We start from the raw sequence: 23175 nt of genomic DNA, 5'->3' as shown, positions 1-23175 counted from the left end.
GGGGGGGGGGGGGTGAGTGTTTTGATTTGTAGGGTTTAAGGGAGGGGATGAGACTTTTTTGTTTTTTGGCCTTCTTTTCTCTGATGACTTCGTGGGTTTTTACGTTTTTTCTGGGTTTTCGAGAGCGTTTAGGGTTTGATAGGGGTGGGGTAGGGGTTGGAAGGGGGAGGGTGGGGTGGAGTGCGTTGTTGGTAAATAGTAGGGGTTTAGGGTGGGGGAAGATGCTTCTGGGGGTTTTATGGGAGTTTTTGGCAGTTTTTTGAGAGTTCTCGTTTCGGACGGTTTTTGAGAGTTCTAGAGGTGGGGAGGGAGGGTTGGGTTGTTGATAAACATTGGGGGGGGGAAGTGATTGTTTTTAGAGTTTAGGGGAGAGGATAAGATTTTTAATTGGTATTTTGGAATTTTTTTTCCTTGAATGCGTGGTTTTTTGGGCTTATTTCAGGGTTTTAGTGAGCGTTTAGGGTTTGATAGGGGTGGGCTAGGGGTTGGAAGGGAGGAGGGTGGGGCAAAGTTGTTGGTAAATAGTGAACATTTAGGGCGGCGGAAGATGGTTTCGGGGTTTTTTAACGAGTTTTTTTCAGTTTTTTCGGAGTTTTTCCAGGGGTTTGAAAGGTTTTTGAGGTTTTTAACGGTGGGAAGGAGGGGAGAGGTGATTGTTTTTATTTCTAGAGTTTAGGGAAGAGGATGAAAATTTTATTGAATTTTTGGGATTTTTTATTGATGAGTTTTTGGGTTTTGGGATTTTTTCTGTACTTTTTTATGGGTTTTCGTGAGCGTTTAGGGTTTCATAGGGGTGGCGTAGGGGTTGATAAATATTAGGGGGGGGGGGATGAGGAAAAGGGTGGAAGGATCGGGTGGAACGCGTTGTTCATAATCATGGAAGTTTTAAAGAAGTAGAGGATGAGGCTGTATTTTTTTGTTTTTTTTATGAGTTTGATTTTTTATAAAGGTTTGCATAAGTGTGTGAGATTTTATAGGGGTGGGTAGGATCGAGTGGCGTACACTGTTGATGAATTGTGAAGATCTAGGGGAAGCGAACGTGGTTTCTTAATTGTTTCTCCATTTTTTGCTCAAGTTTGTGTCATTTTTCAGGCATTTTGTGTTTTTTTCTTCAGATTTAGACCAGCGGCGGGGAGTTATAGGGTGAGGGGCAGTGGAGGGGTATTGAAGGGGAATAGGGTGGGGTGCGTTGTTGATAAACATTGGGTTTTCCGAGGTGATAAGAATCGTAGAAATTCACATAGCATCATTTGGGAATTAATTGATTTCTCCACAACTTTTGACAGTTGTTTATTACTTTGAGATTTCTGAAAACTCGTTAGGTTTTCCCCTGGACTTTTAGAATCATTAGTACGTGTTACTGTTATAAATAATGAGTCACGAGATACTGTCTAGAAACTCGTTGTTGTCCGTAATTTCCCCTGAATTTTGCTTTTATTTTCTTTCACCAGGAACATTTTTTATCCAAAAATGACTCATTGAGTTTGACATTTTTCGAAAAATTTAAAGAAGTCACGAATTAATGCAAAAGCCGTCAATTTTCTATATGTATAAAACGAAAAAAATTTATTAACACCTCAAATAACAATCGATTTTCCACTTTTGTGTTCTGCAAATTGAAACAAATGGGATTTCTTCTATATAACCAATTGTCTTTTTTACAGTTCTATCTCTCCTCTCAGCCCTTCGATAAAATGTTAATAGAAAAATTTTATTCACACATACTTGAATGAATTTGGAACATCACATTTGAAGAAACCATCAGGAAGCTCACTTTCAGAGAAATTAATGAAAAATTCGAAATTTTCAACAATCATAAAAATCAAATCAACCAATATAGTCATCGTAATCATCTTTTAACTTCAACTTAATGGCATTACAACAAACATTTTAAGCTATGATTGAATTCATTTCAGTAGCGAAGTGGTAAAAAGAGATGAGTCAATTTTGACTATTGACCAGTTTGTAATCAATATCTCGGAATCAAGGAAGATAGCAAAATTTTTGTTATAACCTTTTTTGTGGAGCCGATTGAGTGCTGCAACAAATGTGATTACGAAAATTTCGCTATCTCCCTTAGATTCGGAAATATTCCTCAAAAACTCAAATGGGAGATAAGTCGACTTATCTCCGTTTACCACTTCACTACTGATTTGAAGCATGGTATATTCAAAGATATGCCCGAAATTCTGATTTTCAAAAAATACAAAATTTTTGCCAATTTTCAAATAAATACACATAACGATTATTGCTATCGCCTTCATCTTGGAACTCGATCAAAAGGCCATCCAAACAAATTTTTTAAGCCATCATTTAATCAATTCAGCACTTTTTTTTTTTTTTTTTTATGTACAAACCCTTCTCGGATTATTTACAAAAACTGTGCGGCTATTTTAAATTCTAATTCCATTTTTCTTAANTTATGTACAAACCCTTCTCGGGTTATTTACAAAAACTGTGCGGCTATTTTAAATTCTAATTCCATTTTTCTTAACAAATTCATGTATAATTTCTAATGATTTTAAATTCTTGGATACCAGGAATGCATTTATGGTAAATGGTCTAGGGCATCGTAATTTTTTTTTTTTTTTTTTTAGTTATCATGGGACAACCGATTTTCGAAAAAATTGGAAAATTGAAAAAACTAATCGATGATTTAAATTTTAATTAACGGCGATAGCTAGGGCTCAATAATTCCTACATTTGAAGAAAAAATTCAATTCCATCCATTTATTAGTGAACAATGGAAGAACAACTTTGTTACATACGTAAACACATACACACATGTACGGACGGGGTCTAAAAATTGCATTTTCGGACTTTTTGGATCAGACTAGGCCGATATAACACAAAAAATTCAAAGCCTAACTTCGAACTATTACAAAGCTTCCATTCAGAAGCAACAAAAAGTCATGCGTTTATTCATAAGCACTCAATTTTATGTAAATAAAAGGAAAAAAATTTATGAACTCCTCCAATAACAATTTTTTACTTTTCTGTGTTGCAAATTGAAAAAAATTGACAAAATTTAAAAGTAAAATAAACCAACTGGAGGAAAATAAATTTCAATTCCCCTTAACTCCTAAAATTAATTCCAAACCCTCAATTCCCCTCTCAACAATGACAAAAACTCACCCCTCTTCTCCTTTTCTCAAAAAAAATTATTTATCTCTCAAAAAATAATGATTCAAATTTTTTTTTTGTTAAAAAATGCATTAATTGCACTTAAATTGCCCTTAACGTTCCTTAAAAATCCTTTTCAAGCCCTCAAAAACCAATTTTTCTCCCCCCCCCCCACACTAAACCCCTCATTTTCACTCTCTAAAAATAAAAAAAAATAAAACCCCCAGACTGCGTATCGAGGGTTGCGCACTATTGCCACCCCCCACCCCCTGAATAAAAGCCCCGACAAAATATTAAATTCCCCACGACAGCAATAGAGTGAGGGATCGAGAGAGGGAAAACATATGAAAATATGAGGGCGAGAAAAAAAATAAGTGAAACGAAAAAATCATCTGGATTTTCAATTGCAGTTGGCGGGGGTGGGTGGAAGGGTGGTAAAGGGATTGTTGGTGGAAGACATGAGAGTGAGGAGGGAAAATAAGGAGGATGTAGATGGTTGGGCTCTCCCTAACCTCTCGAAGAGTGAAATGAAAATTNAAACCCATTTTCCCCCCCCCCCCCCCACACTAAACCCCTCATTTTCACTCTCTAAAAATAAAAAAAAATAAAACCCCCAGACTGCGTATCGAGGGTTGCGCACTATTGCCACCCCCCACCCCCTGAATAAAAGCCCCGACAAAATATTAAATTCCCCACGACAGCAATAGAGTGAGGGATCGAGAGAGGGAAAACATATGAAAATATGAGGGCGAGAAAAAAAATAAGTGAAACGAAAAAATCATCTGGATTTTCAATTGCAGTTGGCGGGGGTGGGTGGAAGGGTGGTAAAGGGATTGTTGGTGGAAGACATGAGAGTGAGGAGGGAAAATAAGGAGGATGTAGATGGTTGGGCTCTCCCTAACCTCTCGAAGAGTGAAATGAAAATTTTGTGAATTTATTTTGACTGATGGGCGGTTCTCAGGGGCGAGAAAGGGGTTATTGACCTGTGTTCGGACGAGGGGAAGGGTTTTGTGATTGTGGGGATGGGGATGACACGTGTCGACGAGATTTTCGATTTTTGAGAGAGGTGATTTGGGGAGTGGGCGATGGGTTTTGGGTGGGGGAAAGAGGGGTCAGGGTTTTGTTGACGCTGTTTGTTTTTGTTTTGAAGCGCAGAAAGGTCATGACTACAAAAACATGTTTTTTTAGAAAAATTATTTAAACGAGAATGATTGAGTATTTATTTTTTATGGAATGTTGTTTGATATTTTTTGGACTGAAATATTCTCGAATATTTGCAGTAACAATTGTTGAACGTTTTTTTTTATTTTCAAAGGAATTTGTATTTTTTTTTAATAATTATGTTCAAGTGAAAACGATTCAATTTTCATTTTTTTCATGTTTTATAGTATTAAGTATTGAATGTTCTTATTATCAGAAGTGATTTGATATTTTTTACATTAAAATAGATTCAAAATAATTGCAATAACAATTGTTCAACAATTTTTTCTTCATAAAATTGTCAAATTTTTTCCGAAATTCATTCCGAAATACTGATGTTCATTGATAATCTATTTTAATTTGATATAAAAAAAATTCTACTTTTTTGACTGGAATATATTTAAAAAATATTCAACATCAATTGTAAACAATTTTTTCATGACAAAATTGTGCAACTGTATCTCCGATTAATTTTCAAATATTTGTTTTCAACGATTTATTATTAACTTCTTGTTGTCTTATTTTTTTTCCATGAAACAGGTGTTAATAAAAACTCTTAAAAACGGGTTTTTTAACATCAACGGCGATGTCTTCGGGCAAGGGTCAGGCGTGCCCCTCGGGTGGTCCTGTCGTGCGCTGTGGACATCTCCGTAAGTCAGGCTCATTAATATCAGGTCTCAAGCCACTGAAGAAGAAGTACTTCGTCCTTCACGGTGATATACCCGGTCATCCGGCATGCCTCGAGTACTACGACAACAAGAAGAAGTTTGATAATCGACAGCCACCAAAGAGAAGCATAGCCATGAGAAGTTGTTACAACATAAATCGTAGAAGTGACACGAGGCACAAGCACGTTATTGCTCTGTACACAAAGGACGATTGTTTCTCGTTGATCCTGGATAATGACAAGGAGCTTGAGGATTGGCTGACAGCTATGCTGCTCCTGTGCGGTGATGTTCCTGATGGTGAACAGCCCAAACCTACATTTGGTAAATAGCCAACTGATTTTCCCCAATTTTTAAAAATTTTCAATTCACATTTTTCATTTTTAACTCATACGAATTAATTGTGAATGAGTATTCGAGGAATATCTCTACATCTGAGGGAGATAACGAAATTTTTGTAAGGACCTTTTTTGTAGAACGAATTGAGGGCTACGAAAAAGATCATGACAAAAATTTTGGTATCTCCCTTAGATCTCGAGATATTCATTGAAAACTGGCCAGTGGCCAAAATCTACTCAAAGTGAATTGATTCGGTTAATTTAATTATTAAATTTTTTTCTTTAGAGCACGTGTGGCAGGTGACACTCCAAAAAAAGGGTCTGGGGGAACGAAAGAACCTCCATGGGCCCTACAGACTCTGCCTCACTGATAAGACACTGAGTCTCATTAAAGTTGGGGCTGACGACAGCACTGATTGCCTAGAATTCCCAGTAAGTGGAATTTTCCTCACAAAAAATCTGTAAAAAATGTAGAGAAACTTTAGTGTAGAAGAAAACTGTAGTTAAACTCTGGAGGATTGATATACGATTGAGAATGGAATCGAACTCCACGAGATAATCAGAAAATAAAATGTTTTTAATAAATTAAAAGGCAAAAAAACATTTTTAGAATTACAAAGTAGTGAAGTCTTATTTAATAATTGATATAGTTTGATATATATATACTAGAAACAGATTGGTATTAATTGAATTACGTGTTTCAATGATGTCAATGTGTGATTGTTATTTTATAATAATTTTTAATTTATTTTTCATTGGGGTATAATGTTAATCAATGATTATCTAGAGAATAAGAGGGTTTAAGAGGAAATGTCAAATGAGATTTTTTGGAGAGGAGAAAATTTCTGGCAAATAATGTCGATTGATATTTTTTCATAGGATCAGTAATTACTGAGATAATTGGACAATTAGTTAATGACACTGTCATTCAAGAGAAATACTGAATTTTTAAACTATTTGTTAACGATTTTGGTCATCAGATTTTGACAATAGAGTTTTGTTCATCATTTTTATGATGTTGATCAGTTTTTTCATATTTTTTGCATCCAATGAACTAGAAAAATTTGATGATTGAATTTAAAAAATGAATTTTTAGTTGACAACAATCAGAAGATGTGGATGTATGGACAGAATATTCTACATGGAAGTGGGTAGATCAGCTGTCACTGGTGAGGGTGACTATTGGATGAAGGCAGAGGACAATAACATCGCTCACAACATGCATGCAGCTATCATGAATGCAATGAGTGGCTCTGGAAATAAAGAGAAGGACGAGGTACTACCTCAGACGAGGAAGAGAAGTTCTTCTGCCAATGAGGCCAGCAAACCCATTGCTTTCATCAGGAGGAGACCCACTGGCAGCAAAGCCCTCGGATTCTCACCCTTAGGTGAGCGATTCAATCTCCAATTGAAAAAAAATTTTCAGAAATTAATGACAAAAACAAATTCTAGGTTTTTATCAATTTTTTTTTTCTGCACTTTTTCGTTATTTCTGAGGTGATTGACAGTCTTGACACTAAGAGGATCACCTGACATTTTTTTGGGAAATTTGTCATTACGAATTTTTTTAAAATTATTTTTTGTAAATTTTTTCTGTAATTATGCTTTAACGTTTTAACAATAGTCGGGAGTTTTCATTAGAAAATTTGGGGATTTTAGTGACAACATTTTTGGTGAATAATTGTGTGTAGTTTATAATTCAGTGGAACTATATTTTTAAACATTTTCTGTTGTTTTATAATTTGTCGAAAACATTTCTCTTCAATTTTCAAGTCTCAAAATTTTTTTTAAATTCATTGCTTCCACTTTTTGAAGCAATTTTTTTCACACAAAATTAACGCTTTTCCTTTAAAAATGGAGTTTTCTCATTTTGAGAAATTAATGACAAAAATAAATTCTAAGTTTTTATTAATTTTTTTTATTGCACTTTTTTATTATTTCCGAGGTGATGGAGAGTCTTGGGACTCTAGCATCACCTGAAATTTTTCTGGGAAATTTGTCAATACTTTTTTTGTCATTACTAATTGTTTAAAAAATATTTTTTGTAAATTTTCTCTGTAATTATGCTTTTACGTTTTAACAATAATCAAGTGTTTTCATTAGGAAATTTCGACATTTCGGGACATAATGGGTTTTTAGTGACTCTATTTTTGGTGAATAATGAGTCTTTATGATTTATAGTTTAGGGGAACTAATTTTTTTTCACTTAGATTTGTTTTCAGTTTATCATTTTTCAAAAACATTTCTCTTCAATTTTCAAGTCTCAAAATTTTTTTTAAATTAATTTTTTTGCACACAAAATCAATTTTTTCCCTCAAAAAATGAGATTTCATCGGCTGTTATTATCAGCGCATTTTTATTATTCATTTTATCATCTTATCCCCGTACGGTTGTGGCTCGCAAGCGGAAAGTGTGACTCACTCATGGACACTGTCATACCGGAATTATCGAGATGTTTGTTTGAAATTGAACTTTTCAAAACAAGTGATTCACAGGGACATACGACCGTAGCCGCTAGATTGTAGATATTCCCGTGCCATTTGGGATGTGTAAAGATTAATCAATAGTATTGCATAATTGATCAATTAATTTATTAATCAATGAGAAAGACATGTCATCAGAGTTGAATAAGTCGAGAGGAATCTTTCCTCAATTAGTGGACTATTAATGATTCTCAGTCGTACAAAGCGCGCAATCATACTCAATTTTCATGAGTAAAACGATGCATGAGACGGATTTCATCGATAGTTGGAATTTTTCCGGCGTAAACAAAGTAATTGAGTCGATTTGCTCGATTAATTCAATTACAAATGGGAAAATTGTTTTCTGGATTTATCGATGAAAAATAGAAATTAAAATTGTAAAACAAAATTGATGAATGTGATTTCATTTATGTAATGTCAGATGAGATACTCTCATCCACTGTCAATTTCAATTCCAACAAATACGTAAGAATGATGAAATCAGGTGAAGAAGCGATTTTTCGTGAATTTTATTAGAATTGATCGTCATTTTTATTCTAATCATCAAATTTCTTAACTAAATTGCGTGAGAGTAATTTGAAAAAAAATCGTGAATACTCAGCGTCATTGAAGTTACATTTTACACAGAATCAGCATTTTTTTAAGCATTCGTTATTTATTAATGAATAATTGACATTATTTTACCTTTCGGAAACCTGATTTTTTGGGCATTAAGGCCCGGGTAGATTATCTTTCGAACCTGATCTTGCTTGTTTTTTTAAATTTTAATAATCAGAAATGATCTCCAATTGCTATTCAATTTTACCTAGCCCTAGAGTCTCCAAAAATTATGATTGTACAATTGAAAAAACCTTGAAAAAAGCTGAACATATTCAAAGAGCGTTTTTAAATAATATTGAGAAATAAACACATTCGGGAGGAAATTGCAAATTAATAATTTGGTGTATCTAATGGCTGTTAGGTCGTCATTTGTCACAGTAGTCAATGGCTATCAGATCGTTAGGTACCATGATAAATTATCCATTCACTATGTCCTCTCTATCGGACTTATTTCTTAATCTTCATTAAAAACGCTCTTTGACAACGTTCAATTTTTTTCTACTTTTTTTATTGTATAATCATAATTTTCAGGGACTCTTGCGTGATGTAAAATTCAATGAAAATTGTGATATATTTTACATTATGAAGATTGAAAAACAATCGAGATAACGTTCGAAAGATAATACACCCGGGCCTTGAATCAGTTTTTGATAAAATTCGAAATATTAATCAATTTGATACGATCTCGAACAATAGTTATTTTCATCACAAGGTCCACAAAGTATTTTCTAACGAATGTGGCTTTGTATTCGTTAGAAAATACTTTCGGACCGTGTGATGAATGCAATTTTTCGTCAGAAGGCCCTTAAACCGCGATCAAACCGAGCGAAGCAAGGTTAGAATCGCGGTTTACCGGGTCTTCTCACGAAAATAATTTTTATGATGGAAAATTCGTTGTTTAGAAATTATTAATGGAAAATGCTCGTAATTTTGAAAAATTGCAATTTTTTCATTATTTCATCAATATTCCTCCGAAAGTAAATTTTCTAAATTTTTTTCAGATTGTTAAAATATTTGCTAACAGTTCAATATCGAGATTCAAATTCAGATCTGCAAAGTTTAAATGATAAAATCATTGTAAAATGTCTGGAAACTTGGAGCCAAATGGGGCTCAAATGAAAGCTCTGATGTTCGACGACAAAAGTAGAAAAACATTTCACTGAAGAAAAAATAGCCAATGTATTTGAATATCCTTAAGGATATCCAATTATCTTTCACAGTTTGGTACAGATCACATTGAAAAAAAATCTTGAATATCCAGCGTCATTGAATTTATATTTTACACAGAATTATCACTTTTTTAAGCATTCGTTATTTATCAATGAATAATTGACATTATTTAAACTTTCGGAAATCTGATTTTTTGGGCATTAAGGTCCGGGTAGATTATCTTTCGAACGTGATCTTGATTTTTTTTTTATTTTGGTAATCTGAAATGATCTCCAATTGCTATTCGATTTTACACAGCCCTAGAGTCTCCAAAAATGATGATTGTACAATCAAAAAAACCTTGAGAAAAGCTGAACATTTTCAAAGAGCGTTTTTAAATAATATTGAGAAATAAACCCAGTCGGAAGGAAATTGCAAATTAATAATTTTATGTATCTAATGGCTGTTAGGTCGTCATTTGTCACAGTAGTCAATGGCTGTCAGATCGTTAGTTCCCATGATAAATTATCCATTCGCTATTTCCTCTCTGTCGGAGTTATTTATCAATCTTCATTAAAAACGCTCTTTGAAAATGTTCAGTTTTTTAATACTTTTTTTTATTGTACAATCATAATTTTCAGGGACTCCTGCGTGATATAAAATCCAATAGAAATTGTGATATATTTTACATTATGAAGATGGAAAAACAATCGAGATAACGTTCAAAAGATAATACACCCGGACAAAGTCGGAATATGAATAAATTTATTACGATCTCGAACAAATGATTTTTATGGTGAAAAATTCATTGTGAAGAAACTATTCATGGAAAATGCTCGTAATTTTGAAAAATTGAAATTTTTCAATTATTTTATCAATCTTCCTCCGAAAGTAAACTCTCTAATTTTTTTCCAGATTGTTAAAATGTTTGCTAACAGTTCATTATCGAGATTCAAATTCAGACCTGCAAAGTTTAAATAATAAAATCATTGTAAAATGTCCACAAACTTCCAGAAATCCTTAATTTGTTCAGTAATGGAAGACACCTGCAACTAGCCCAACTGTGACGAAAGTCTTTGACAAGAAATTTGTGAAAAGACCATTTGAAAAATATAAATCTCTACTCATCCCATCGGTCTAAAGACATTCATCAACCAATGAAAAGTTCATATATCATTGGCTTTAATTAGCTTTAGACTTGCTCTGAGCCACAATCACAATTTAAAACCCCCAGGAATATTTAAGCAAAAATGAAAAAAAAATTGAAGGAATAACGAGTAGTCGATGGAGGAGAGTATCACGAGAGAGAAAATTAATTCTTGATTACAGAATTTGTTTTTTTTCCCTCGTGTGTCCCTAGAAAAAGATGATTATAAAACAGAGTATGGGTTTTTGTCGTGGGAATTTACAGAGGAACAAAGTGCCACCGAGGATCAGAGCGGAACGGCATCTGCCCCTTCACAGAGTTGTAGTCAATCACAGAGTACCTCTGGCAATACACTGACGGGTCTGTTCACTGTCAAATTAAGAGAGCAAAAAAATTATAATTTATTTCAATGTTTGTCAATCTTGGGACAGACGTGATAATCAATGAATGGTTGCTTTCTTTCTCCAAAAGTCGCATTGGAAATTCGGAATAAAAATCCCACGCTGAATAATCGCTAATCGCAGTCAATAATCAGTTGACAAAATGTTATAAATTATTTTGTTACCTCGAATTAACGTGGGATTTTTAGTTCAGTAGCGAAGCGGTAAAACGATTCAAGTCGACACAGCTCCTAAGGTTTCTTACGATTGTCCTCGTGTTTTTCATGGATAATGTTTATATTAGTCTTCAGCAATTGAAAAAAAATCTAATTTTTAAAACGGTTTTTACGGTATTTTTAGAAAACGAATCCGTGGGAAATTAATAAATTCCGAATACCGTAAATGTTAAGAAAAAATTTATTAATTAATTAATAAAATTAATTTTTAATTAATACAGTTGATTTTAAAAAATTTATTGAATTTTTTTTGTTAACTTTTTATCATTCATGGGAGTACTGATGAGACTAATAATTTTCCATTCAGTAGAATGGAAAATTATCGAGAAGTATTGACGGGCGAAGATTTTGTCAATGGATTAATTGAAACGAAAATGAAACAGCAGAATCTAAAGTCCAGAGCAAGACCCAGGGGGAGATCCAACGGGGGAAAAAGGAAAATATAATGCTGAATTTCAATCGAATAATCCATTGACAAAATCTTCGTCCATCGAAACTTTTTAATAATTTTCCATTTTACTGAATGGAAAATTATTATTTTTGTCAATATTTCCAAGAATAAAAAAATGTAACAAAAAAAAAATTTTAAAAAAATGTTGTTTGCTTGAATTGCGTCAAACAGTTGTTTTTTTGACTGCTCCATTTTGCACCACTCTCCCCTAGTTTTTGTGATATTCAACTCTAAAAAATGAAAATTTTGTGAAATCATTTCTCATTTGATTCAAACAATTAATTAACAAGCAATTTCTTATTTGATTCAAAAAATTATTGTTGCCTTCATCAACAATATATGAGGATAGAAAAACTCAATAATTTATCAGAACGCTATAAATTAAGTCATTTAGAATTTTTTCGGAAATCCATAGGGACTAACTTTTGGGTGGTATTGTCTTAGAATATACCTTAAGGTATATCTCTAGAAAACAGGTTTGTCTTACGATTCCTTCCATGTTTTTCACAGATAATATTTATAATATTCTCCAGCTATTGAGAAAAATTCTAACTAGTTGTACGACACAGTTTAGGAGACAGTAAATAATGAAAAATAAATTTAAAAAATTAACAATGCAAATAATATTCCATCTTATGAGAAAACGGTTCTTACGCTTTAAAAAAATCGTGATAGATTGATAAATTCCGAATTTGATGAATTTTTTGTAAAATTTTCTAGTACATAGTTTCTACGATATTCAAATCTAAAAAATGAACACTTCGTGAAATCGTCTCTTATTTGATTAAAAAAATTATTGTTGCCTTCATCAATAACACATGAGGACAGAAAAACTCAATAACTTATGGGAACGCAATAAATTAAGTCATTTAGAATTTTTTCCGGAAATCATATTATCTCGGGATATACCTTCACAGCGTTTTCCAGAAACATCTCCGAATCTCGAGGAGATATTGAAATTCTCATAATGACATTTTTTACAGCTCTACAAAAAACGTCATGACAAAAATTTCGCCAGCCCCCCTAGATTCCCAGATATCCACTGAAAACTTAATAGTCAAATCAACTTGACTCGTTCCACCACTTCGCTGCCGACTTGATTCGTTGGTCTATGTTTAATGGGATGTATTTGCGCTCCTCGGACCGCTTTCGCAGATTATCTTATGATTTTCCATGGAGCATGGGTATCTCAGGTGTTGACAGTATATCACTTCATTGAATCCCTCCCCCTCTTAGGGAATAAATCACCCTAACTGTCCAGCTGTGAATAACCCAAGCAGCCAAGTGAAGAAATATTTCCACTATTTTGACAGACTGATGGAAAAATCATAATTCCCCACCTCACCGTCAAAACACTGGAAACATTTCAGAGTGTGAATGTGTCTCGCTTAATTTTTATTTCACCCCACCAAAAAAAGAAGCCCCAGAAAAATCATTCTTCCAAAAAAAAAGAAAAAAAGAAAAACAACAACTATACAAAAACAAGAGATGGCAGAATACGAGAAATGAGGCGAATTGAGAGAGCGAAAAATAAGAAAATTGTTGGGATGAAAGAAAATGGGTTTGCAGCTGTTGCGGGGACTAGGAGCCTTGGGACATACGCCATCAGCAGCTCAACTGCAAATAGACGCCGGCACTCAGTTGCCAGTCAGCCAATATCCACAATAAATTCCCAAACCGTTAATGTAACAACAACTACCCCAACGTTACCATCAACAATCAGCGTTATAACAACAAGCAACAACAACAACAACAACACGACAACAACAAGTACAACAATGATAAGCACGCCAAAATCCCACCAGAGAACTCTGTCGCTGCCCCTTGCCGCAGTCGTTATCAATCAATCGCAATCATCTAAAAGATCTGTTTTACGCTGTATGTATTTTTCGTTCAAATGCAACAAAAAATATGAACACAAATTACTTGAGAGAGGGAGAGATACAAAAAAAAACAATTCTTTTGCATTCACTTTTGGATTATCAATACTATTAACTGACGTGCAAGACAGAGTCCTTTCAGACATTCGATGAAAAAATGAAAAACGTAACTTTTCACCCTCAGACTTGTTAATTATGACGCACCTGGATCTCCTCGTCAATATCTCATCATGGAATAACGATTTTCATGCATTTTTCTCCACTGATAATGCACGAAAATGTCTATTCATCGAAGAGAGAAATGCCCCACCTCTCACTGGATCTTTACAAATCAGTTAACAATTGTTAATGGATAAAATGGCCTGATCTTTTATTAATACATGAGGCCGGAATGATTTGCAGTCTCGCTGGTTGATTGGTGATTTTGTTTTCTCGTTTCTCCGATCTTGTTTTGAAGAAATTCAGTCACTCCTGGGTACCATTGATTTCCAATCACGATAAAATTTTCGATCAATGGAAGCCGATTCAAGTTAATTTTTATTATCAGGCAGTTTTCAGTCAATATCTCGAAATCTGAAAGAGATAGCAAAATTTTTGTCAGGACCTTTTTTGTATCCCTCAATTCACTCTACAAAAATGGTCTTCACAAAGATTTCAATATCTCCCTTAGATTTGGAGATAGGGAAGGGTGGGTAAAACGGACACTAGACTTTTTTAAAATTATTCATAACTTAGAAACAAATTGATCAATTGCGCTCAGTTTAGACTCGTCACAAAGGGGAAGAATTGTTCTTTGTATTGAAAAAAAATTATTAAATTTTATCAACATTTCAACCCCTCATTAACATTTTTAAAAAAGTCAAAAGTGTCCGTTTTACCCCAACCTCCCCTACGTCCCGAAAACTCAACTGAAGAATAAAAAATTCTTTCTCATTCAGAATAAAAAAATTGTTTTGTTGACTGAATTTCTTCAAACGAATCGAAAAACTTAAGATGCGTTCTGATGCTGTCTAGGGCCTGTTGCATCGCATGCGAGAAGGGATTAACAGTTAATTTATTTATTAGTGTTTCAATTAATCACTCAAATAAATTAATCTTTATTTTAGTCTCAGTTTAATGTGGCTCTGTTCATTAGGCTGACAGGGGGAATTTCCCTGGCTGTTTTGTGAGCAATCGTTTGGGCGATTCGTTTATTGATATTGTTAATTGATTCCATGATTTTTTTTGCTTTGTTGTTTTGATTTATCTGCATCTGCATTGCCACTGCTACTGCGTTCGACATTCTTCGATCGATAAGCGATGAAAACATGCGTATATTTAAGGATTTTGTGTTTTGATTTTTTTTCATTCTTACTGATTGATTATTTATTGATTTGATTGTGTCATTGTGTGGTAAAACGTGACGTCGACAATAAGTTTATGAATAGAAATACCTTCTATTTCAGGATTTAACTAAAATGTGTTTTAGACGATGAGATTTTTTTTAGGTTAAAGAGGTTAGTAATTGAGCAATTATCTCGGTAATTAGTACAGTTAGAGGAAAACATTGCAGGACATTTTTTGTAGAGGAGAAAATTTCGGACAAAAAATGTTTTATGATGTTTTTTGATAACATGATTATTTACTGAGATAATTCGATAATTAGTGGCTGAAAAGAAAGTTCTTTGAAACATGAAAGTTTCTTCAATTTCATCGTTATGTCAGTAATGTATGGAGTCTAAAAGAGGCACCAAGAAACATATTTTATAAAATAGGATATTGAAAAAATGTCTGTCCACCTCATTATTGATCGAGATAATTGCACATGCAATTCGAGATGTAAAAAATTGACACGTTTTACCATCACTGCTGATTTTTCCACTGTTTCTCCATCCTTCTAGTACATTTAATTAAGTTTTTACTCGATTTACAGCACGAATGTTTGATTTTTACTGCTCTTGGCTACTTGTCCCCTGGCTTCATCTCAATCTCATCTCCCCATCGTGAAAAATTCCATAGCAATATTCTTGCAAAAATCTAATTAACCATCTACTGCAAAAAAAACACAATCATGATAAATCTCAGGGGATTGTACCTAATATTCACTAATGGATTTCAGTGATAATTCATTATCTGGTACTTGAAGCAATTTTTCCATTTTATTTATTCATCAGATAAATTATGAAGAATTAACACGCTATGCTGGGATAATGGGATTGGCTTTTTCATCAATTTTCTGTCCTTTTTTTTTGTATTTAAAAAGGAATAATCGTAAAATGAAGCAGAAAAATGAGAAAAAATCATTACAATGATCAGTCGTAAAAATTATAAAAATCATAAAAATTATAAAAAATCATAAAAATTCATGAAAATGATAAAAAATCATAAAAATTATTATGAAAATCATGAAAATCATTCTCTAAATCTGCTTCATTTTAACTATAAAAAAAGATTTATTAAAATCAACAGAACAACTTTTGATTAAAATTGCTCATCGATGTCTTCGATTTTTCAGGTGCGACAGGTCGTGACAGGTGTGACAGCCTGCCCTCGCGTGCGAGAACAGCATCAGAGGGTCATCCAGCGCCCCTGGTGCTTGGTCATTCTCGAAATGCTCACCTGGTGCTCCATCCAACGAGGCCCCACTCCATGTACGGCAGAGGCCTCTCGTACTCACCTCCAGTCTCATCCATGCCGATAAGTCCAGCCTCTGGTGCCTGCTCAACAGACTCAGCGGGCTCGTCATTATCAATGGACGAGGGAGGTGATAACATGATCGAGGAGAGCACCACGAGGTATGGGCACTCGTTAACACCGGACGAACCAGTCATCCTCGAGGAGAATGCGGATGATTATGTTCCATGGTCTAACAGTGGACAGGCGAATAAATACTCACCCAATTTCAAGTCACATTCGCCGTCTCAGGTGGGAATTCATTTAATGATTTATGATGATTTATGATGATTGCAACTTTTTTTTAATGATGACTGATGACCACATAATCACATTTAATTTTCACTCTTTCGAAACGATGATTCTAATTATTTGAATAAAAAAACAATGCTGAATTGATTTGATGATTCTTTATGATTGCGATGATTTAATGACTGACAATTTTATCAGTGATTTTTGTATCAGCAAAAAATGGTTTGACTCACTTGTTCACGTACTTTTTAAAAACGATTGTTTTAATGATTTTAAAGCCCGGGTGGATTATCTTCCGAACATTATCACGATTGTTTTTCCATCTTCATAATGTAAAATATATCACAATTTCCATTAGATTTTACATGACGCAGGAGTTCCTGAAAATGATGATTGTACAATCAAAAAAAAGTAGAAAAAAATTGAACATTTTTCAAAGAGCGTTTTTAATGAAGATTACGAAATAAGTATGATCCATCAACAATCAGCGTTATAATAACAAGTAACAGCAACAACAACACGACAACAACAACAAGTCAACAATGATATCCACGCCAAAATCCCACCAGAAAACTGTCGCTGCTCCTTGCCGCAGTCGGCAAAAAAAAAGTAGAAAAAAAATGAACATTTTTCAAAGAGCGTTTTTAATGAAGATTAAGAAATAAGTACGATAGAGAGGAAATAGTGAATGGATAATTTATCATGGTAACTAACGACCTGACAGCCATTGACTACTGTGACAAATGACGACCTAACAGCCATTAGATATCAAATTATTAATTTGCAATTTCCTCCCTGTTGGGTTCATTTCCCAATATTATTCTAAAACGCGCGTTCAGAGTGTTCAGCTTTTTTTCAACATTTTTTTTTGATTATACAATCATAATTTTTTGAGACCCCAGGGCTATGTCAAACTGAATAGCAATTGGAGATAATTTCAGATTATCAAAATAAGAAAAACAACCAAGATCTCGTTCGAAAGATAATCTACCCGGGCCTTAATAAAAAAAGAAAATACTGAATTCATTCGATGATTTTTGATGATTTTGATGATTTCAGATAGTGAAAATAAATAAATGATGATTTAAGTAATGAAAATTGTTGTTTTAAATTGCAGCAAAGTTCCTACGTGGAGATGTACAGTCCCTGCGGCTCGAGTCCAGGTCGTGGTGGTGCTTACATGCCAATGAGCCCAGCAACAACTGGTCTGAGTCACTCTCGAGCCTCATCCCTTGTTGAGGAATCAACTCTACCCGATGGCTATGTTCCAATGGCACCTGTTGGTGACGATGGTTATGTCGCCATGGATCCATCCAATGGACACAATGGACACTTCCCCGATGACATGTCACAGCATGGCTCCAGCTGTTCTGTCACCAGTGGAACACCATCCACTGATCTCAGATTGTCAGATTATCCATTAGACAAGGTCTCGAGCTTCCTGACACCGTCTGACGATCTTCCCCTGCGGCCAACACGTGCCTACTCAGTGGGCTCACGTCCCGAGCCCTCCAACAGACATCGAAAAAATCGCCTGGACATTGCCCTACAGGAGTCATCAAGAGTCAGGGCATTTTCAGTTGGCAGCAGATCGAAAAGACCCGAATTGGGTCGTATCACCAATATCATCACCTCTAGGTTACCCACGAGTGTTGAAAATGTCAATCCTAATAAATCCAACTCAGCGCCAATGCTGTCAAGCTCCTGGGGGCACAATTCAGTCGCCAGTGAACGTATGGAGGACCTCATGGAGATGGATTTCACGAGGACCAATGTACCAACGACTATTTCATCATCACCATCGAGTTATTCGCAGTCACAGTCGTACTCCACTGCCACTGACACAAGCTCTTATGTGGACATGTCACCTGGACAACCGCATGCCAGCAATACTGCCCCCTATGTAGATATGAGTGGTGTTAATAAGGTAAAATTCATTCTGTTTTTACTCATTCGGTTTTTAAGGTGTTTTGTGTAGTGATCACCGGTGGGGGAGGGGGGGGGGGAGTCTTAGTGTTCTCGAGCCCTGATTCAATCGCTGAGCACGAAATTTTCCAATTTTCAAGTAACTATTTAAGTGTGCATTTGAACATTTTTTGACTATTGATTTTATTCATCAGATTGATTTTTTTTCTCATCACCTACAGGTGTCAAATACTTTTTATTGGATGTTATTTTAATTATTGAAAAAATATTAAAATGCCTCTCGAGATGGTAAACCTCGGAGGTTATAGCTGGAGGGGTTACAAAAACATCCAAATTTCATTACTTTTTTTTTTCTGGAAACTGAGATCTGAAAAAAAAGTACAAAAATTCTCCATGGTGCAGCATACTCAGACATTTCTCCCATGAATTTTCCAATTTTTTTTCATTATTTTGACTTTTCAACCGAAACACCTTAATTCGTTAATTTAATTCATTGATTTTATTCATTCAGTTAATTTGAATTACATTAATTTGTGATTTTTTTGGGGGGGCCTCAGATCAATAGAAATAACAACAACAACATTACCACGACTAATCACAATCACAATCATGTGCATTCCACGACGACATCTGTCATTCACAAACCATCTCTGAAGACTCTGAAACCTGTTGTCGAGGCTGAACCATACATGAGAATGAACAGCACCTTGGATGATTGGAGGAATGATATGAGTCCTAAACAGCCACCATCACCGATGCAGGACGATTATATGCAGATGAATGGTCCACCAGGTATACAAAATGAGGGACAATTCTTTGTTTTCGTTGAATTGATAACAATGAAATTAGTTAAATTGACATTTCTACAAATTTATCTTTTTAAAAAATTGACATATCAAAGCTTAAAAGAAGAACAGAATATTTCAGTACTTCTTCCACAAAGTAATTATTTTTTCAACACAACTAATTTCAATTTTTTTTATTCACAAAGTTTTTTTTCAAAATTTTATCTCAAAAAAAGATTTTTTTTCTGTTAAAAATAAAAGATTATTTCTGAGGAAAAAAAAATGTCTGCTCCCCAAAATTAAAAAAAAAATTCTGAACGGTAGCAATTTCTTCTAGGAGTAAGTAGAACAGCTCCAGTGGACCTTCCCCAGCCCCGTAAACCTCCAGAAGGTTACGTGGAGATGGGCCCATTCAAGGCCCGCCCAAGTCTCGAGCAGGACTACATAAACATGACGACCGGAGTAAATCGTCCCCGTCGACGTCAGCGTCCAGGTAATCGTAAAGAAAAGAATCGTTCACAGCCAATTGCTATTCAGGCATCGAAGCCCTCAAAAATCCCAAGTTTCCTACCCCTGACTGACTCACCCAGCTCTGAAACCCTAACAACTCCTACCAGCTCCACCACGATATTTCCCTTCTCCCTGAACAGTCCCCAATCGCCAGTGAAGGCATTCGACACCCCAAAACAGATATCAGAGACCAGCTCCTCCGACTGCTCTCCCGACGTCTCAAATTACGCCGTCATGACCTCCCTCTCAGCGACATCAGCGCCAATAGCAATTCAGAATGATCCGTCAAAAGTCGAGAGACCGGAGAGTCCCCTCAAGTCCCCACTGAAAACCCTTGCCATCATTCTGTCCCAAAATACCACCTCAAACCCCCAAAATCCAATTTCCACAATTCAAAATCCCCTCCAAATGGCGCCAATAGTTCCCTGCCCCCCACCCGCCCCCACATCAGGCCCCGCGAACCCCGGGGACACGCCCCTGAGTCCCCTAGCCAAGAGATTAACCGATAATCTGACGAAAAAGAAACAGCCGAGAAATACAACCTCACCGATAACGATATCTCTCTCGAACACCTCGAAAGACGAGCCTAGTCCCACCACCAATCAAAAGCCCGAAAAGCCGGACTCCCCTGGGGCCCGTGAGGCCCCAAAAAATCCCCCCGACAATCCGCCGATGCCACAGTCCCCCGTGACGAAAAAATTATCCGAGCTGTCGATATCGAAATCGAAATTAGTGGGTCCATCACCCAACACAAGTCCCACACAGACGGGGACCCTCAAGGGGCCCAAAGCAAATTCACCAAAAATTCCGGACGATACAACACCCACAGTCACACCCACCCCAACTCCCACTCCACTGGACTCCGAGGGCTACGAAAAATTACAGCCTGGAGTGGGACTACTCCATTACGCAAGTTTGGATCTTCCTGAGTCATCATCCGTACCCCCTGTTTCACCCACGCCTGCGCAAGAGGGCTTCCGGTATGCGGAGATTGACTTTGCGAAGCTCAAGCAGAATTAATTTGGGGGGAGGTTTTTTTCTCGGTGAGAGGTTGTTGGGTTATGGAGAATTTTTGGGGTTTATTGATTGAGGTTTTGAGGTGATTCTGGTGGGGGCAGGGTTTTTTTTAGATTAGGATCTGTAGATGGGTTAGTTTGAAGTGGCCATTTTTTTTGAGCCGTCGATCGTCGAAATCGGTCTGCTGGTTGCTGAGATATTGCAAAACGGGATTCTATAGCTGTCAATAGCTCTTGGAATTGTCGATGGCTATTGATGGAATAGTGGTCCATTTTTTGGCATTGTTCGGGACATTTTGTTTGAGTCTTGACCCGTTGAAATCGATCTATTAGTTCCTGAGATATAGTAAACAAATTCAGAATGAATTGGGTTTGGAGAATGGAATCTATAGAATTCTATATCTCCTCCAATTTTTGCTCGATCACAAAGAATCCTTATTTTATAGCGGATGCCTGCCCTTCACGTTGAGCTTCTGTGGATAAGGAAATGTAATTTTTTTGGAGATTAAATCTATAGCTCCTATATCTCGATTAATCAATGATATATTCCGGAATACAGATCTTGCTCTTCAATTTGACACCCATCACTCAGCTATAGATAGAAAACATTTTTTTGTCATGAAAGAGATAAAGTTAATGTAGGAATCTATAGACTACAAGATCTGTGTTTTGAGAATGGATTCTATAGAAATGGGTATCTCGATAAATTGTCTGCTCACCTGCCCATTCATTGTTGAGACGTTAGAATTATACAGAATGAAAAATCGACATTTTGTTTAGATCAATTCTATAGCTATAAACGTCAATATCTCCAATAAGTGATAACTTATTTCAATTTTTCGTTACAAATTATATCCCCTAATTCGAAACCTGAAACGTTAGATTGTACCCAATGATTATGCAGTGAACTAGAATGCTATTAAAATCCTATAGACAGCGTCTGTAACTCAGTGAATAATCATGCAATCTTGATTTTTTTTAAATACATTACAACCACTGATCGATACTGTTCAATCGACGATCAAGTTTTCAAAAATCTCTTGATGATATCCACGGATATAGATTCCTAACCTAGAATTTCTATAGCTGTTAATCTGTCGATCGACTAATAATCAATTTCAATTTACCCCCATTTTTCGGTACAAATCATACTTCTCAATTCCTTTGGTTATATAAAAATCGAAATGCTATAAAAATCCTATAGACAGCGGCACAAAATCGTCTATATCTCGGTGAATAATCATGCAATCTCGATAAAAAAAAATTCATTACAACCAGTGATGAATATTCTTGGATTCACCACTAAGTTTTTCCAGAATCTATTGATCTAAAAATCTAAAAACTCTATAGCTTTCAATATCTCGAGAACCAATGGACTGATATGGGCCCACGATGGCTAATTTTTCTCATAAAATCAGGCCCATCATTTCTCCACGAAAAAAAATCACCCCCCGCTCCAAATCCAATAATCAATACACCCAAAAAAATCTCACCAGTAGATTTATTACCTGCGAATTATTACCTAAAATTAATTATTTTGCTGGAAATGAGAGACTTTCATCGGCTCTAGTCTCGGACTTCCTGATGAACTAGTCTAGGTGAATTGCAAATGTAAAACTGTAATCAATGTAAATAGTTGAAGAAAAAAAAGAAATCGAAAAAAATTATTTGACGAATTGGCAACAATCGATTTTTTTCGATCCGTTTCCCTAGAGATCGGATAGTATATACGTTGTTATTTCATTCTGTCTTTTTTTTTGTCAAGGGAGGAAAAATGAAAATATCCCATACGTGTAGAGTGGATAGACAAATTGTTAATGCTTGTTTATAATTAAATGTTTTTTCTTCTTTGAAACTTTTTTTTTATGAGAAAGAGGAAAATTTCGGAATGATTGGATATTACGAATCCCTACTTGTGTCCCTCCCACAACCCCGTGAATTTTGATCCCCAGTTGAAAACTATAAATAATATAAATAATTGATGATTTTTCGAGGAATGAGTAAAGAAACCCCTTCTAGTGTTTAAGTCATCGGATAAATATATAAATAAAATATATATGAAAATATGAATATAATATACATAATTATATAATATTAACAATAAATCATTAAAAATTATTCATACATTGGGTACCCAGTTATTTCTAAACATCAATTTTTTTAGTTATCAATTTTTCTCAGATTGAGAAATTTCAGTTTTTTTTTCAAAAGTTTACGTCATAGACCGGGAATTTGATGTCAGTGACATCTACAATTTTTTTGTACCAGCATTGTAATGTCGATAATGGAGGAAAATTGATTCTCAGTCAATAGTTTACCCTCCGGAGTCGATAAAGCAGGAAATCTACTGAATATCATTACCAGCAGATTTCTTCTTCTCTA

At 35.2% G+C, this 23175-nt stretch overlaps 1 protein-coding gene across 1 annotated transcript in view; it reads left to right on the top strand.

The window, feature by feature from the left end:
- LOC107037127 (insulin receptor substrate 1) overlaps nt 1-22863 on the top strand; it is a 24040-nt gene extending 1177 nt beyond the window's left edge. The window contains exons 2-8 of the mRNA XM_015255510.1: nt 4864-5312; nt 5613-5758; nt 6423-6714; nt 16147-16556; nt 17674-18483; nt 19040-19274; nt 19605-22863. Of these exons, the coding sequence (XP_015110996.1) occupies nt 4910-5312; nt 5613-5758; nt 6423-6714; nt 16147-16556; nt 17674-18483; nt 19040-19274; nt 19605-20797 (3489 nt within the window). The 5' untranslated portion in view covers nt 4864-4909 and the 3' untranslated portion in view covers nt 20798-22863. The remainder of the gene's footprint in view (nt 1-4863; nt 5313-5612; nt 5759-6422; nt 6715-16146; nt 16557-17673; nt 18484-19039; nt 19275-19604) is intronic.
- Nucleotides 22864-23175: the final 312 nt, after the last annotated feature.

This window comes from Diachasma alloeum, unplaced genomic scaffold (genome assembly GCF_001412515.2).
Source record: "Diachasma alloeum isolate Michigan unplaced genomic scaffold, Dall2.0 Dall_scaffold_00213, whole genome shotgun sequence".
Classification (NCBI taxonomy): domain Eukaryota; kingdom Metazoa; phylum Arthropoda; class Insecta; order Hymenoptera; family Braconidae; genus Diachasma; species Diachasma alloeum.
This window is presented reverse-complemented; position numbering and strand designations above follow the sequence as displayed.